Source organism: Delphinus delphis, chromosome 11 (genome assembly GCF_949987515.2).
Source record: "Delphinus delphis chromosome 11, mDelDel1.2, whole genome shotgun sequence".
In the NCBI taxonomy this organism is placed as follows: Eukaryota; Metazoa; Chordata; class Mammalia; order Artiodactyla; family Delphinidae; genus Delphinus; species Delphinus delphis.
Window position 1 is genome coordinate 97035614 of NC_082693.1, and position 18159 is coordinate 97053772.

General features: G+C 54.9%; 1 protein-coding gene across 3 annotated transcripts in view; it reads left to right on the forward strand.

Annotated features, from left to right (window-relative positions):
• The window catches only part of PARVB (parvin beta), a 110134-nt gene that overhangs the window by 20704 nt on the left and 71271 nt on the right, over positions 1-18159 (forward strand). Inside the window, exon 1 of one of the 3 annotated variants that reach the window (XM_060025802.1) lies at positions 9948-10087. The exons of 1 other annotated variant lie outside the window; for it this stretch is intronic. Coding sequence is in view for 1 of the 2 variants with exons in the window: in XM_060025801.1 (XP_059881784.1) it covers position 11350 (1 nt within the window). In the remaining variant the exon portion in view is untranslated. Of the gene's footprint in view, positions 1-9947; positions 10088-11283; positions 11351-18159 lie in introns of those variants that run through there. One more of the 3 variants, XM_060025801.1, reaches the window with a different exon arrangement.

The following is an 18159-nucleotide window of genomic DNA, read 5'->3' on the forward strand; positions in this document are numbered from 1 at the left end:
AGCGCAGAGTTTCACGGGCATGCAAGGCCCTGGCTGTGTGCCCGGTGCTGGACTTGCCCAAATTCCTTCCTCCTCCTCCCAGCCGTTATCCATAGAGGGGTCTGCAAACTTTTATTGCAAAGGGCCAGACAGTGTGGCAACTATTCAACTCTGCCCTTGTAGCCAGCAGGCAGCCATGGAAATACTAAACTGATGCGCCTGGTCGTGTTGCAATAAAGCTCATTTACCAGATTAAGCCAGGGACCAAAACTGGCCATGGTTTGCTGACCCCTGGTCTATGGCATAGATTCTACTCCCTGGATTTGGGGTATGTTTTTAGTCCCTTCTTTCTTTTTTTTTTTTAATTAATTAATTTTGGCTGCGTTGGGTCTTAGTTGCGGCATGCAGGATCTTTCGTTGTGGTCTCTTTGTCGTAGCGCACGGGCTTTCTAGTTGTGGCGTGCGGGCTTTCTAGTTGTGGTGTGCGGGCTCAGTAGCCCTGCGGCATGTGGGGGACTTTCCGCCAGGGAAGTCCCTGTTTTTAGTCCTTTCTGCTTTGTTAAACTTATTTAAAAAGAAGTCCCCGGGACTTCCCTGGCGGTCCAGTGGTTAAGACTTTGCCTTCCAATGCAGGGAGTGTGGGTTCGATCCCTGGTCGGGGAGCTAAGATCCCATATGCCTCGTGCCAAAAAACCAAAACATGGAACAGAAGCAATATTGTAACAAGCTTAATAAAGACTTTAAAAATGGTCCACATTAAAAAAAAAAAAAGAAATCCCCCAACCCCCCTGCCCCACAGCAATGTTCCTCATGCTTTACTCTGTGTGCAGATTGACGGGAAGAGGGTTACGAGAGCTGAGATTGACGGGAAGAGGGATACAAGAGCTGAGATTGATGGGAAGAGGGATACAAGAGCTGGGTCACTTGTCCCCTCTTAGCTCGGTGACCTTGAGCTGGGCTCAGCCCATTCCCTTCTCTGAACAAGGGGATTGATGGCAACGCCTCCCGCACCGATCTCCTGGATTGCTTGAAGAATTACACTCGATAATGTGTGCGAAAGGGCCTTGTGAGCTGTCAAGTGTCTTCGAAGTGTGCACACATGTGTCGCCAGGTGCACGTGTGGAGGAGCACATTGGGCAGAGGCGTGAAAAGAGAATCCGAGGCCGGGGCAGGCGGGGCTTTATTTCTGCTTGTGCCACGCTCACGCCCCTTTCGGGGGCCAGGTGTCTGGCTTTTGCTGTCTAATCTGCGGAATCGAGTCCCCGGCGGCCCGTGTTTCTCCCCCGTGTCGCCGCCTTCGAGCTCCATCTGTGCTGAGTAACGGCCACGCAGGGAGAAGCATAGATCTTCCGTGACACTTTAGCCATAAAGGTCCTTCTGTCGGTTAGTAGGAAAGGTCTCGTGTGACAGGTGCCATGTAATCAAAGACACGTGCTTCGTGGCTGCAAGTTCCCTGCTGCAAAATAGATATAATTCTTATGAAGCGAGAGAGATGGCCCAAAAGAGCAGTTCCACCACTTGGGCTGTTTATAGGCGCTGGGGGGATTAATGACAAAGCGGACAGTGTTCTGCTGGCCCAGCTGGAGCTGGATATAGCCTGTGACTCCATCCCTGGGCTTTTGGCCACAGGCTTGACCTGTGCCAGGTCAGCGAGCATGTGAGCAGATGATGGTAGCGCGTGGGCGTGGCCATGCAAGCGTCCAGCTCTACCCCAGCGGGCAAGGGAGACAGGCAGCTACTCGCTTCCCCTCTCAAGGGCAGAAACCCTGTGGGTGGTCAGCTCTGCACTTAATAAATGAAGCTCAGGCCAGGAAGCGCTTCTTTTTTTTTTTTCTCCCCCTGCCCCGGCCACGCCGCGCTGCATGTGGGATCTTAGTTCCCTAACCAGGGATTGAACCTCTGCCCCCTGCAGTGGAAGCTCGGAGTCTTAACCCCTGGACCGCCAGGGAAGTCCCCAGGAAGCACTTGGCTTATGTGAATGTTGTCAGCAGACCAAGAAGGGCCCGGAATGGAGCATGAATGAAGATCTGTGTTATGGGGTTGAATTGTGTCCCTCCAAGAGCTGTTCAGTTCCTAATCCCCGGGGCCTGTGAATGTGACTGTTTTAGGAAATAGGGCCTTTGCAGACGTGATTAAGATGCAAGTAAACATGAGATCGTCCTGGAGTAGGATGGGCCCTAATATGACTGGGACCCTTAGAAGAGGAGGGGGAAAGACAGTCCCACGAGGGGAGGAGGCCGTGTGAGAACACAGCAAGGTTAGGAGTGATGCGGCCACAAGCCAAGGACCGATGGCCACAGCCAGACACTAGGAAGAGGCAGGAAGGGTCCTCCCCGGGGCCTCCAGGGGGGTACAGCCCTGCCCACACCTTGATCCCAGACTTAAGGCCTCCAGACTGTGAGTGAGAATGTCTGTTGCTTTAAGCCACCCAGTCTGTGGGCGTTTGTTGCAGCAGCCCCAGGACACGAACACAGTCTCAGCTGGCCTCTGACCTTCCAGTTGCCTGGTTCTCCAGCCAGTGCGGCTGTGAGTGAAATTCGAAGGTCGCAGGGAGAAGTCAGGTTAACCTGCACGAAAGTCCCTTCGCCCGAAAGGTGGTGTGAATGGGGGCCGGCAGGCCGTGCTTGACTTGCGCAAATGTTGCTGGGTAGACCCAGGGGAGACGGAGGACTTCAGCCTACTTTCCTCACCCGGTTCCGGGAATGCAGAAAGAATTCCTGTTCCTGCCGTCACCCCAGCCCTAAATCCCCCACGCCTTGAAAATATTAAAAGATTGTGTTATGGTTTTCGTTAAGCATTGAAAAGTCAGCCATCTTTGTCTGTAAAGGTCCAGATACTTGAGACTGTGAGCCATCTGGTTTCTATAGAAACGACTCAACTCTGCCCTTGTAGCATGAAGGCCACCGTAGACGATACATAAATATACAGGTGTGGGTGTGCGCCAGTCATAGCTCATTTACAGAAGTGGGTGGTGGGCTGGACTTGGCCCACGGCTGCACTTTGCCAATCCCTGGTTTAAACCAACAACGGAAAAAACCCCGTTGGTACGACAAGTTCTAGTTTCTAGAATGTTCTTACAGAGACGGCCATTTAACGTGTTCTGTTCTTGCTACCTGTGCCTTTTACAGGGACCCCCTGAAGTGAGTATCAGGGCGTAATGTGGACATTATGGACCAGCAGCCACAGTTACTTTCCGTGTGAGAGGAGGGAGGGCCTGGTACCCAGGAGGGACTGGGTGTGTCTTTTCCCAGGCTCCCTCCTTCTTGGGAAATCGGGCGTTAAAAAATAGATCGTGACACAGCTTGACTAGCAGTGGCCCCGAAGTGAAAATAACCCATATGTCCATGGATGGAAGAAATTAAGCAAAATGTGACTTATCCATACAAGGGAATATGACTCAGCCTTAAAAAAGGAGGAAATCCTGACACAGGCGACAACAGAGATGAACCTTGAGGACGTTACGCTGAGTGAAATGAGTCAGTCACAAAAGGACAAAGACTGTGTGATCCCGCTCCCGTGAGCACCAAGAATAGTCAGGTTCATAGACACAGAAAGTAGAGTGGTGGTTGCCGGGGCTGGGGGGAGGGGAAAGGGGAAATGATTGTTCAATGGGGACAGAGTTGGGACGATGACGCGTTCCGTAGATGGGTGGTGGTGGTGGCAGCCCAGAAGTGTGATGGACTTAATGCCGCTGAACTGGCCACTTAAAAATGGTAAATGTTACGTATATTTTACCATGATATTTTATTTTATTTTATATTATTTTATTTATGATTTTTTTGGCCACACCGTGAACTTCGCAGAATCTTAGATCCCCGATCAGGGATCGAACCCATGCCCCCTGCAGTGGAAGCGCGGAGTCCTAACCACTGGACCGCCAGGGAAGTCCCTACCGCAGTGTTTTTAAAAATGAAAAAGTATTGTGAAATATATTGCACTTACAAAAGCGTCTGCATGTGTGCAGTGTGAAGTATAATGGAAAAGTACCCACGGTCCTCCCACTCGGCTTAGATAACGCTGTCTGCACCCCTCCCCCTCGGGGCCTCTCCCTCCCAGCAGAGGGGACCCACTGCCTTTAGCACCTGTGCCTTTCCTCGCCGTGTGGTCACACATGCCCATGCTCTTCTACGTTTTGGGGCTTTGCCTGACTTTGAACCTTACGTGCCTGGAGCCACTCTGTGCACGCCCCCCAAGACTCTCGAGGTCGCCCAGGGCTCAGCCCAGCTCCGCCCGGCAGCCACGCCGCCCACCTTGGCACGCAGTGTCACATCCCTCCTTGGACCGCTATCACTGTGGAGCTCAGGAGAGGGTGATGCGGCGCCTGGGCTGCACGTGGATTTGCTCCGGCTGAGTTTTGATCTGAGGCAGGGGGGCAGGCGGGGACGGAGCTGACTCTGATGCTCGATGCCCGGCTCCTGGCTCTCCTCCTGATCTCCCCTGGTGAGTTACTGTACCTCTCTGTGCCTTCGCCAGTTTTCCGAAGCGGGTGATGGGACAGCATCAGGGTGTGCGGGTGACCATGTAAGATGCCCAGAGAGGCAGCTGGGTGAGCTCGGGCGGCGGAGTGCTTGTTGGACGGGCCCCATGCTGGTAGTTTCTCTTCTTTTGTTTTTTTTTCCGGCTGTGCCTCTCGGCTTGTGGGATCTTAGTTCCCCGACCAGGGATCGAACTGCGTCCCCTGCATTGGAAGCTCAACCACTGGACAACCAGGGAAGTCCTCTCTACTCACTTATTTGCTGCTTGTCTCAACCTGGCAAAAATGCTCGGCTTGTAAGCTCATCGTTCCATTTGAGGGAAAATTAAACACATTTAAGAGCAAATTAAATTAGGGGATTTTGATCGTTAGCGGAGTTAATTATTTTGGAAGAATGTAATGTACCAAGCAGGATACAGCACGTGGTGGCATATGCTCAATAAATATTCGTGAGAACAAAGGGTAATTTTACAAGCCAATCAAGTCATATATAATGGGATTATTTGGCTCTAAAACTAATGAAGTGGCAGTAGAGCAGTAACGGCTGCTGAAGATGGTCTGTGTGCTTGCAGAACGTCCGGAGACAAGAGAAGACGCTCGTGCTGGATCTCAGCCCAGAGCGAGGCCCGGAGTGGGCTGGCACGCTGTGTCCCAGGAGGGCTGCAAGGGGCATCTATGCCCGTGGTCCGAAGCCTGAATTTTTCAGTACTATGAGCAGACCTGTCTCGGGGCCGCACCTGCCTTAGCCACACTCAGGAGCCAGTGGTAGAACTGGGATGCCCACTTCGTAGGGTTTTTTTTAAAAAATTAATTAATTAAATTTATTTATTTTGGGCTGCACGTGGGCTTTTTCTAGTTGCGGCGAGCGGGGGCTACTCTTCGTTGCGGTGCGCGGGCTTCTCATTGTGGTGGCCTCTCTTGTTGCGGAGCACGGGCTCTAGGCATGTGGGCTTCAGTAGTTGTGGCGCGTGGGCTCAGTAGTTGCGGCTCACGGGCTCTAGGCACGCAGGCTCCAGTAGTTGTGGCGCACGGGCTTAGTTGCTCCGCGGCATGTGGGATCTTCCCGGACCGGGGCACAAACCCGTGTCCCCTGCATTGGCAGGTGGACTCTCAACCACTGCGCCACCAGGGAAGCCCCTGGCAGGTGGATTCTTAACCACTGCGCCACGAGGGACGTCCCCCCGTCGCTTGGTTTTAAATAGCACTTGTCACTCTCCTTGGGTGCGCTGCTTAGCACGATGCGGGGGGTGGGTATGCTGCCCCAGGTCGCATTTTCCTCCAATGCGACGACTTCTTTACTTGTCATGGGAGGAGACCTTCTTGCTTATGTTCTGAGAAGGTGGAAAGGACGTTCAGAAATGGAAGGTGGCTTCTCGCGTGAGAATTTCATAGCTGGTTGTCACGGGAGCATCTTCAGCTGCAGTGTCTGGGGCGAGAGGAACTGCCTTCAAGGAGAAACTTGTAAACACTGGAGCAGGAGAAGCTTGGGCTGAGCCAGAGGTGAAGGAAATTGGTGGTGAGAAAGGTGGGTGAAGGCGGGAGCTTCGGGGTCCAAACCCTGGGGTTCCAGGTGTGGGTGTGAGTTACGCCCAGTGGGCTTACTGGGTGAATGTCATCTGGTGACACGGCTGTATTAGACATCCATACCTACCTGGAAGTTGGAATAACCTTGGGTTCTTTGAGCATGGGCCAGGGAGACACAGTTGGATGTCTCTCAAGCAAAGCAGAGGAAGAACTGAACCAGCTGGCCAGAGTGAGCTGCCGGATTTGGTTCATTCCTTCTCAAATACAGTCGTTCCTCTTCTTCATGGCAGCTGTGTTCCCTGGTGATGCTGAGCCTCTGCTCCCGGGCAGACACAGAGGGAGGTTTCTGATCCGTGGAACCTCGTTTTCTGTGCGTTTCTGTTGAAAGACACCTTATTTAATATGTGTTGGTGATTCAGTAACGTTGAACTCCAGGCCCCCTGCACTATGACACGTGCCTGAACGAAGGTCATCTGACACATGTGTTTCTTCTAGAAGCTCATCACAGCATTCTTGCACGTGGGAACACGAGACAGCACTTCACTACGCTCGGGACCATTTTAAACAGTGAGGCTCGCCAACAAAAAGCACAAAGATATGCAAAACGTGGCACTAACTGGACCACGAGAAGGATGCTTGTTCATTGTATGCGAGTGGAATAATGTCATCTGGGAACACGGGCATCAGGCACTCAGACTTCTGGCTGCTCTGCTCGCACATGTCTGCGAATGACCGCGTACGTGCCAGGAGGACCGCTTGGGGGGGTTACAGATAATTTTGGTGAGTAGGTAGACTCGCAAATACAGAATCCACAAGCAGTGAGGATGGACTGTACCTTATCGGACGAGCATCTGTGTTTCCTCTGGGCCTCTGGGCATCGTGGTTTGGAGGCTGGCAGAGGGGGGTGGCCGGCTGGGAGAGGGCTCTCTGGGGCACGGGGGTCCCAGGGTCAGGCCCCTGCCCACGGGCATGGGGTGGTCCAACACTCTTACAGCTGCCTCTGGTCCGTTCACTTCTCCAAGGCTGCTGTGTGGGGATCCACGCTCAGAAAGGACAGGGTCTCCTTGCTCTACGACAGAAATGAACACAACGTTGTAAATCAACTATACTTCAATTAAAAAAAAAAAAAAGGAAAGGACAGGGTCTGTGCTCTCGAGGACGCGGCCGTAGCTGTTCCTCACTGAGGTGGAACCACCAGCCCCCAAGCTTGTAGCCACGCCGTCCTGGCCGCTTGGCGACAGTTCAGTCACCGTTGTGGTCCTGTGTGGGGGCGTGTCGCCTGGGCGGCCTCGTCTTCCCAGCCCTGGATTCTCGGATTTCTTTTCCCTTCGTGTGTTTTGAGGAGGGAATAACACATGACCTGGAGCGGAAGGCTGTGTTAGCCGGGCAGGCAGCGCACGGGAAATACCTGTGGACTCAGGTTTGTTGAAAGGCTCAGGGAGGTTCCCCGAGGCTGGCGTTAGTGCTTAGGAGCTTCTGGAACTTCGGATCCTGAGGCCCTTGGAGGCTGGCGGGCATGACCTTGAAGGGGGGCAGACCTCCGGGGCAGGGCTGGCGGGGTCCCTGGCTTGGAGGCGTGCGGCTGGGAACCATTACTCAGCTTTGCAGCTCATTCTTTCCGTTCATTTCCCGGGTGTGACTGATTGTACAAGCCGACTGGGGCATTGGCGGAGGAGGAGGGTGGCGTTTACCCGGCTTTCCTTGGGTGGCGCCGGGTGAGTCCCCTGGAGCACCTCTGGGGGCGCCCATCCTGGCCCCCGGGAGGCTCGTCGGAGGCCATCCTCGCTGAGACCGCTAGCAAGAATGCAAATGCTGAGGCAGCCAACATGTACTGAGTGCCTGCTGTGTCCTAGGCAGGTGGCTCCAGTGGGATCACCTGCTTTGAAGTCACCGTCCAGGTCACCCTGTTTCCTGACATCTTTTGTCCTTCAACTTAATGTTGTTTTTTAGAACTTAGCACTTGGGGAATTGCCAATACAGTGCCCACGATCGATTCAAACAGAAGGGGGTAGAGAAGCGCCTTCCTTCCGGACAGAAACGTTTCAGTAAAAAGGTGGAACTTGTACTTCTTTGACTTTTCATGGATTGTATTGAAATGGACGTAACCTGCCTGTAACAGGAAGAAACAGTTAAACCTGTCCAGAAAATAAACTTACTGGGACTTCCCTGGTGGCGCAGTGGTTAAGAATCCACCTGCCAATGCAGGGGACATGGGCTCAATCCCTGGTCTGGGAAGATCCCACATGCCGCGGAGCAACTAAGCCCGTGCACCACAACTACTGAGCCTGCGCTCTAGAGCCCGTGAGCCACAACTACTGAAGCCCGCACGCCTAGAGCCCGTGCTCTGCGACCAGACAAGCTACTGCAATGAGAAGCCCGCGCACCGCAACGAAGAGTAGCCCCCGCTCGCCGCAAGTAGAGAAAGCCCGAACGCAGCAACGAAGACCCAACACAACCAAAAATAAAAATAAATAGATTTTAAAAAAAAGAAGAAAATAAACTTATGGTTACTGGGGTAAGGGGTTGGGAGGGATAACTCTGGAGATTGGGATGGACATGTATACACACTATATATAAAATAGATAACTAATAAGGACCTACTGTATAGCACAGGAAACTCTACTCAATATTCTGTAATGGCCTATATGGGAAAAGAATCTAAAAAAGAATATATATATATATATATATATATATATATAAGTATATATATATATGTATAACTGATTCACTTTGCTGTACACCTGAAACTAACACAACACTGTAAGTCAACTATACCCAATAAAAATTATAAAAAAAAGAAAAAGCAAAAAACCCCCAAAACAGTTAGCCTGTGCTTCTTTTAGTCTGAATTAATTATCTTAGTAAAGTGTTGCCTCTGTCCCCTTGCCTGTCTGTGTAGCACGTAGCATCCTCTGAAATACCGTATTTACTTATTGATTGACTTTCCTCCCGCTTTGGAGCTGAGGCCTCTGTCCTCTTGCTGCCGTGCCTGGGCTTGAGTGACGCCTGGCACATAGTAGGTGCACGGCGCATGTCTGGGTTGGGGTCCTGACCTCGAGCAGCCTGCTTCTTCACCCCTCCCAGCCTCAGTTTTGTCATCCATTAAGTGGGGATGGTCATAAGAATTCTTTCTGGCTGCCTTAGGGGGCTGTGATGAGGGTCAAATGAATGTGCAGCCCCCTATTTCATTCTGAAAATGGCACATAAGGAGCTGGGTTTTGCCTGCCTGGCCCAGCATCGCGGAATCCCCCGTGCCTCGCAGGTAGGAGGCTGTGGACGCGTAGATGGTGAATGAATGAAACGAGAGCTGCCCTGCAGGTACAATTGTCAAAACCTGACTCTTCACGATGACACCGTGGGGCTCCTGATTCTTTTATAATTTTTTAAGCACAGCCGTTTTCCTTTAAAAGCTGGGCAGGTTTCCTTTCGTGACTGACCCTCCGTTGTTCTTGCCCCCCAGGAGCTGGGTGCTGGCTCCGGGCATTTGCTTGGCCGAGCTGGCAGGTGCAGAGGTGCTGAGATGCCCCTGCTCCCGCCCCAGCTGTCCTCTGGGTGCAGACCTCCGCGGGGCACTGGCACTCTCGGACGTGGCTGTCCTGGGTCTTGCTTTCTGAGCGCCCACAGGATACCCTCGTCCTGCTTGAGCTGAAGAGGCGTGTCCTCGGGCACCGTAACGAAGTGCCACAGCCTGGGGGGCTTAAACAGCAGACATCTGTTCGTTCACGGTTCTGGAGGCTGGGCGCGCGAGATCCACGGGCCAGCAGGGCTTAGGGATGGTGTCCCCACTGTGTCCTCAACGTGCTCACATCCCTCTGTACGTGTCTGTGACCTCATCTCCTTTTCTTACAGGGGCACCAGTCGCATGGGTTTAGGGCCCACCTATATGACCTCATTTAACCTTCATCACCTCTTTACAGGCTCTCTCTCCACACACAGTCATCTTCTGAGGTCCTGGGGGTTAGGACTCCAACAAATGGATTTTGGGGGAACACAGTTCACCCCTAACAAGCTCCTTCATCAGGCGGCCCCAGTAGAGGAACCGTTAGACCACGCTCAGCTTCGGGACCGTATCGGCCTTGGGTTCCTCGCAGCTGCTGCCTCGGCTCCCAGGTATCGACTCTGGATTACCGTTGGTTTGCACCAGGTCTGGGGGGATCCCTGCTGCTGATTCCTTTGCCTGGGCTGGGGTGGGCCCACCGGGCAGCGCTGGGAGCAGGTGGCCATGTCCCGTGACTGCCCGCTGCCCCGAAGCCCCTGCTGGTGGTGGGCCCGCTCCGGGTACCAGCGTCCCTGTTGGGCTCACATACTCCCTGCTTGAGCAAACCTGGGGATTGGTTGGTCATTCCAGCCACATCTACAGGAAGCATGCGTTTCCCTCGGGAGCTGGGGGATTGCTAATAACTGTCATATATAGGAGCGAGTAGTGCCTCCTACCAGGAACCATACAAATGCATTTAGCCCTGAAGCAACCCCACAGGTTGGTCATTGTTATCAAGCCCATTTTACAGACGAGGGAACCAGGCACAGATGGGTGGCCCGCCCGGGTCACCCAGCTGGTAGGTGACTGGTTCAGCTTTGAGGCCAAGCAGCGTGTCCAGCGGCCAAATCGAGGAGGAGTTTTGGGCAAAGGTGGGTGTGGTTCTACTTCTGCACCCTCCCTCCCCGTTCTAGCATCTTCCCCTGTCCCCCCACCCTGAGAAGCCAGTGCTACAGGAAGCAGATCTGCCAGTTTGGGTGGCCGCAGCTCCAGTAGGGCTTTGTTTCTGGTATTTGATTTCTGTTGTCGTGGAAACGGGGTGACAAGAGTTCCTCGTTAGCGCTGGCCCTCCCGACATGGTCGGCATCCAGGAGGTGCGGCGTGGGGACGCGGGCCTGCGTTCTCTTTGGGGTTGGGACAGGGAACCAGGTTGCGTCCACTCTCGGACCCTCCCGTCCACCTGGCCGGCAGCCGGGTCTCCAGGCCCAGGCCGAGATCGAAGCCTTATCGGAGGCCGAGGTCTATTGTTCAGCGTTTTGCTGAGCCAGACAAACACGTCTGAAGTCACACACAGGAATGGATACTCCCTTCCTTCCTTCTTCTTGCCTCGTGGGCTTGTTTCCTGGGGAGCAGCTTGCCGTGAAGCCGTTGGCAGCAAAGATAGAAATAATATTTTGCGGTTAGCAGTGTCTTATCGTGTAAAAACAACCCCGTCCTCCTGGCAGCTTGATCCCCTGTGGCCTTCCTCAAAGTCACCCAAAAGGGGCCTTTCCCTCGAATTGCAAGTCACGGCAGCATCCCTGCCCGCGCCCCTGTGTGACCTGGCGTGTGTCTCCTACGTCTCCCCGCCGACTCCCCGCTGGCCTCAGGCTCACCTGCAGTGACCCGCTTCACCAGTGAGTCCTCCCCGGTTTCTTTCTCATCGTTTGCAGCAGAAGCTAAGCCCGGGCCAGCCCTATTCCCTCTCTGCTTTATGGGGGAAGGTCATTTAGACCAGAATGGACCCTGGGCTGGCCCTTCGACTTTTCCCAGGAAGGTGGCAAGGGTGGATGTGAGGACAGTGGGAAAAGGGGGCCTTGGTACCCGCCTTGGCCCAGATGGACGGGTGCCTGATGTGCAGGATGAAGCATGTTGGGAAGTTTCCAGCACTCTGGTGGGTCATGTGGGTCTTTGCTAGGTTGAGGAAAGGGGTTGGGAGCATCTTCAGGGCCAAGTTGTAATTAAGGTTTTTTTAGGGCTATCTGGTACGATGGGTTTCTCTTTAATGACCTTTGGGTTCCATCTTTCCCTTTAAACTGGATGTTCTTGGCCAGCATCTAGCTCTCCTTGTCGTCACTGGATAAGAGATTCGTTCTGCCTTTTCTTCGGAGGCAGCGTCAGTGGAAGGGCCTTTGCGTCGGGTGGTCTGCCCTGATTAGCAGCGGTCATGGCAGTTGGCGTGGTTCCTCTGATGCTTGGCTTTCCTGCCTGTGAAATGGGGACAGCGGTACAGCTGATGTGTGCCGAGCTCTCTGGCCCCAGGGTCTATCCCAGTCTCTTTACGTGCTTTGTCTCGTGCAATCCGCATAACAACTTTATTTTACAGCAGAGGAGACTAAAGCACAGAGAGGCTAACTAACCTGCCCAAGGTCACACAGCAAATGGGAATGGGAGTCAGAGTTTAGTTGGAGCTCTTAACCTCGGCTTTAGGCTTGAAGGCCATCTCCCTGGGACCTGCTGGGGGACAGAGTGAGATGATAGTTATTCAAATGCTCCTGTGCCTCTGACACCAAGACGGCTCCCCCATGTGTGCCTTCCCGTCTGATGGAATATCGGTCACACATCCTCCCTGGGCTGTGCCTGGTGTTTCCTTAAAGAAAGGGACACTGGTGCCCAGGTTTGCAGGTGACCAAGGTAGCCCTTCCTTCAAGGACACAGACTAATTTTTGTCTCGGTCATTCACCTAGGTGTGTGGGGACATTTCTAGGGGAGACATTAGCAGTCGAGGGAGGGGCATAAGGAAACTGAATGCAGGGAGGATCTGAAGCAGCTCTTTGAGGACAATAGACTTTACGATAAAAAGCACAAAGTGATTGAACCAGGCCAAGTGGCCCTTCCTGGGCAGTGCCAGGAGGGGATGGGGGATGAAGGGCCGTGGTGGTTGATGGAGGGGCAGACCCTGTCTGCTCTCCCGGTGCTCTGATGGACTTTGTTCCTCTTTTTTTTTTTTTTTTTTTTTTTGACCCTGCCTCTTGGCTTGTGGGATCTTCGTTCCCCGACCAGGGATTGAACTTGTGCCCTTGGCAGTGACAGCGCTGAGTCCTACCCCCTGGAACTGCCCTGGACTCTGTGCCTCTTGCATTTTCTTCCCGAGGGGGTGGATTACTGAGTTCTCCACTTTCCCCTGGGAGAAGTGCAAGGTACACGGCACAGTCAAGGATCTGAGAAGTCCTGCAGAAAAAGACACCTGTTTAGCCCTGCTTCACCCAGTATTTCCTCCAGTCCCTTGACCCTGGCTTAATTCACACAAGACCTGTGAACGTCCATGTCTGTGGAACTCCCTTGGGGAGATAACGATGGGGACCAAATAAACAGGGAACTTGCTCGTAGATCTACTGCCATTTTCCCATTTTGCTCAGGTTCTGTTGCACTTCAAAAGACTAATTTAAGAGCTGTGCTGCAGTGTGTTTTCGCCGTCTGAAAAGTACAACTGCTGATGCAAGGAGGAGGTCTGTTAAGTCTTCTCTTTCTCTGTGAAAGCCCGGGGACCCAAGCCGAGGGCTCCCCCTCTCTTGTGGCTCGGTGGCCGCCCGCCCTCCCCACCCCCCCAGCCTGCTGACCAGCCACCCTGCTCTGTCTTTGTACTCAGAGGTCTTTTCTGGAATAGCTCTCGTCATCTGTGTGTTTGTCCCCTCCTTCCTGGCTGGTGATGCTGTGTGTGAGGACACAGAAGTTACGCTTGGGCTCAGGTCAATGAATGTGTATTTATTCTGTCTGCTCTGCTAGTGAGACCTGCAGGATAGATCCCAACTCCATTCCTACTACCCATGGGACCTGACGGTATCTTTCCAATCAGTAAAATGATAATGACCGAGGCAGCCCACTTGCTCCATCAAGGACCCCTGAGGCCGTCCCCGCCTGCCCAGAGCGAGACTGGGAGAGCCAATCGGCTGCTGCCTCTTCTTCTCTATCACTGCCGCCTGCTGCTTTGTTCTGCCTCCCCTCCCCCTCCCTGCTAATTACCTGCCTAAGGGATCCAAGACTGTAAGAACTTTCTAAGATGTAAGCGTCTGTGACTTCCCCACATCTTTATTTTGTGGAGAGGACTTTGTAGTTGGGTAGATTGGTTCCAGTGCGAATGCCAGCATTTAGCTCCCTCCTTGGCCAAGTCACCTGCACGTCCGGCCTCTGTTCCCTGGTCTGTAGTGGCACCCCTGTCCCCGGCTGTCCCCGGGAGCCTGAGTGGGCTCATATATGAGGATGTGGGGTGGGCAGGCCCTTGATAGAGGCAGACTTCCTTCCTCCCTGGTGCGGGCCCGTGGTCTCCATCCCCACCCTGCAGGCCTTTCTGGGTTGGGGACTTCAAGTTAGGCACAAAATGGGACAAGAGAAGGGAACTTGAGAATGAAGAGCCGGTAGTTTGCTGAAAGGGACTTCAGAAGCATCCTCTCTCTTCCCAGCTTGTTAGCCAACGTCCTGCTACAGGACGACGACCCAGGGCAAAAGAACAACTTCCCCTACCCTCTGGGGACGTGAGGATGGAGACTGGCACCCTCTCTCTCTGCCCTGCGGGCCAGGCTCCTTTAAGACTCAACTCCAAGGTTACTCTTTCTGACTTACTTCACTTAGTATGATAATCTCTAGGTCCAACCATGTTGCTGCAAATGGCATTATTTCATTCCTTTTTATGGCTGCGTAGTATTCCACTCTATATGCACCACATCTTCTTTATCCATTCATCTGTCGATGGACCCTTAGGTTGTCTCCATGTCTTGGCTATTGTGAATAGTGCTGCTGTGAACATAGGGGCGCATATATCATTTTGAATTATAGTTGTGTCCGAATATATGCCCAGGAGTGGGATTGCTGGATCATATGGTAGCTCTATTTTTAGGTTTTTGAGGAACCTCCATACTGTTTTCCATAGCGGCTGCACCAACTTACATTCCCACCAACGGTGTAGGAGGGTTTCCGAGACAGACAATTTATCAAAACATAAAATAACAGAGTGATGACTTTGGGGCAGGAACGAAGTGGGGTGCTGTGCCAGTCACCCAGGGGACTTAGGGGTGGGTGTTTAGGAAGGGCTCCCGGAAGCATGAGAAGGGACTGGTCGTTCAAAGCTGGGGCGAGGCTTCCGGCAGATGGACCAAAGGAAGCCTGGCCCCGTTGGGACAAGCACTGTTGTTTTGATCTCCGTGGTCCACTCTGTTGACCTGGGGGGAGCCATGCCGACAGAAGAAGGTCTGTGACCTTAGCTCTGTGACCCCGTGTTCGGGTCAGTGGAACCTCCGGGCAGCAGCTGTCCGGGCCGCTCAGGGTGTTGGCTCACACTTGGCTGGTCCGGCTGTCCACGCCTACCCCCAGCTGTCACCAGTGTCCAGAGCTCCCACCCGGCCAGAGCCTGTGGCTTCCTTGGGAGGGAGGGTGCCCAGTTGCCAGGGCAACCAGAGGTGGGAGGCCAGGGCCTCAGGCAAGCAGCTGAGCTGCCTGCAGCCGCAGGGATCGAGGACCAGGGCGGGCTGATCCTGGCCTGCGGTGCAGAACAGCGAGGACCCCTGCCAGCACCTCGCCCCCTAGGAAGGAAGGGGGTGCAGGTTGGGGGAGCATCGCTCGCTGCCTGGTCCCCGTGCCTCCCAGCTGCCTGCTGCAGCCCCGGCCCGGCTCGAGAGGGTGTGTGGGCGATGAGCAGCTGCGAGTGGCTGGCACAGAGCAGGTAACAAAGGTGGGTGGACACGGCTGCGGGGCTCGCCCCTGCCCTCGGGCCCCACCTCGTGTCCATACCGGGCCGGAAAGCGGAGGGAAAGAGGAGTCCAGGCTGCCCTCTGTGCCAAGGACACCCACCCTGTGGGCTCCCTGGGGGCTGGAGGCTCTGGAGACGGGGACCCTGCCCAGCCCTGGTCCTGAGGCTGCAGGATGCCCGCGCTGTACTTAGTTAGCACTTAGGCTGGCGGAGCCAGGACAGCCGGGATGCGGTTTAAGCCACATGCTGACCGCAGGAAGCGGGGAGCGTAAGGCCGTGGTGCCGTGGGATTCCGGCCTGTGTGAAGGTGTGAAGGAAGGTGCTGGACTCCCTGTGGATGCCGCGCGGCTGTGCAGTGTCGGGAGCCCGTGGCTGTCTAGCCTCTGGGCTCCCGAGTCGGGTCCAGCAGGGTTCCTCCACCCCAGCGCCCTGCACCTTTTGCAGGGTTGATTCCCCGTGGGGCGGGGGGTGGCGGACACGGCAGGGTGTCAAGCAGCACCCCTGGCCTCTACACATCAGATGCCAGTAGCACCCCGTGCTCCAGACGTGGTTGCCTCCAGTGTCCCCAGACCCTGCCACATGTCCCTGGAGGGCAAACTGTCCCTGGCTGAGAACTACGGAGCTGGAAGGAGGCTGCCTCCATGGACAGTGTCCTTAGGACCTCCACCAGACCCCACCTGACCTCCCACCCCAGGAGCAGGACCTCCACCAGACCCCACCTGACCTCCCACCCCAGGAGCAGGGCCTCCACCAGACCCCACCTGACCTCCCACCCCAGGAGCAGGGCCTCCACCAGACCCCACCTGACCTCCCACCCCAGGAGCAGGACCTCCACCAGACCCCACCTGACCTCCCACCCCAGGAGCAGGACCTCCACCAGATCCCACCTGACCTCCCACCCCAGGAGCAGGACCTCCACCAGACCCCACCTGACCTCCCCCCCCAGGAGCAGGACCTCCAGCAGACCCCACCTGACCTCCCCCCCCAGGAGCAGGGGATCATGGGAAGGGAGGACTCCCGGCGACCACTGGCCATTTTTTCCAGGGCCCTCGGTACCTGGGTGCCCAGGATCTGCCCAGAACACACACACACCTGCACCCCCTGTGACCCGGAAGGGGTCCCCTGATGCTCTTTTTAAAAATAATAATAAACTTTACTTCTCAGATCGGTTTTAGGAGGTTCCCAGCATTATTGAGCAGAGGGTGGAGCTTTCCCATATACCTCCCCGCCCTGCCCGTGCACCGCCTCCCCGATTCTCCCCACCCCCAGAAGAGTGGTGCACTTGGTACCATCAGTGAACCTACACTGACAGATGAGCGTCACCCAGAGTCCATAGCTGACACGAGGGTTCATTCTTGGTGTTGTACATTCTGTGGGTTTGGACACATGTATAATGTCACATATCCACCATTACAGTAACATACAGGGTGTACTGTGTTCACTGCCGTAAAAATCCTCTGTGTTCTCCCTATTCATGCCCCCCTCCCCCAATCCCTGGCGACCCCTGATCTTACTGTCCCCATAGATTTCCCTTTTCTGGAGTGTCATGGAGTTGCAATCACACAGTACGTAGCCTTCTCAGATTCGCTTCTTCGCTTGGTAACATGCAGTTGGGTCCCTTCGTGCCTTTCCGTGGCTTGGTAGCTCATTTCTTTTTAGTGCTGGAGAACATTCCACTGTCCGGATGAGCACTCTTTCTTTATCCTTCACCTCTAGCTCCTGAGCAACCTGCTGCCTTTCTGGCAGGTGTGCAGGGCAGGCTGTGCTGACCTGGGATGCGAGGTTGAGCCTAGGTGGGACCCCAGACCCCCTAAGGTTGGAGCCTTGAGGCCCGGAGGGCAGAGCCTGGAGAGGGCCCTGCAGAGGGAGCGGGGGGAGGAGGGGGGACAGTGCTGAGCCTCCCTGGAGGAACGGCCTCCACGCAGCTGAGTCAGGAGGACCCCTGTCCTTGTAGACACTGCCACCGATCCGCAGTCCTCACCCCGTGAGCCTGCCCGGAGCCCACCCAGCCCGTCTGCCCAGAAATGCCCTGTGTTCACCTCGTTCAGGCCTGGAGACCCTGGGGGGCTGGTGAGACACAGAAGTGCCCTCCGAGTGCTCAGGGCTACACGCAGTGGTGCCCGGGATACGTTTTGGACACTGGGACCTTGCCCTGTGGGACTGGCTCCATGCGGGAGGGGTCAGTGAGTCCCACACTGGCCAGAGGCCTGGTCAGAAACACACGTTTGCTCGGTGATCCATGCACATACCCTTAAATCCCTGCAGTGTGTGCCGCCCGTGAGGTAGAACAGCCAAGGTGCCTGCCCCGTTTCAGGGGATGACACGGGTCAGGAGCCCTCACGGACCTGTCGGCCCCACAGGACGGCAGGTCAACGCCTCACGGCCCTTTCCCTCCCCTCCATCTCCGGCGCCTTCGTGGATGGCTCGTGGGTGGCCTGGCCGCCGTGCCGGGCCTGTCACTGTCTGTGATGGTTGTGATACGACACCGTGCTGGGTGCCACTGTCCTGTGCAGCCAGGGGCCCTCCTGGAGCAGCCTGGGGTCTTAGTGTCCTGGGGCCGCTGGAACAAAGCACAGAGATGGGGTGGCTTCCATCACAGAGATGTATTCTCTCATACTGTTTGTTTGTTCGTTCGTTTTGCTGTGCAGCATGGCCTGTGGGATATTAGTTCCCGACCAGGGGTTGAACCCGGGTCCTCGGCAATGGAAGCGCAGAGTCTTAACCTCTGGACGGCCAGGGACGTCCCAGAAATGTATTCTCACA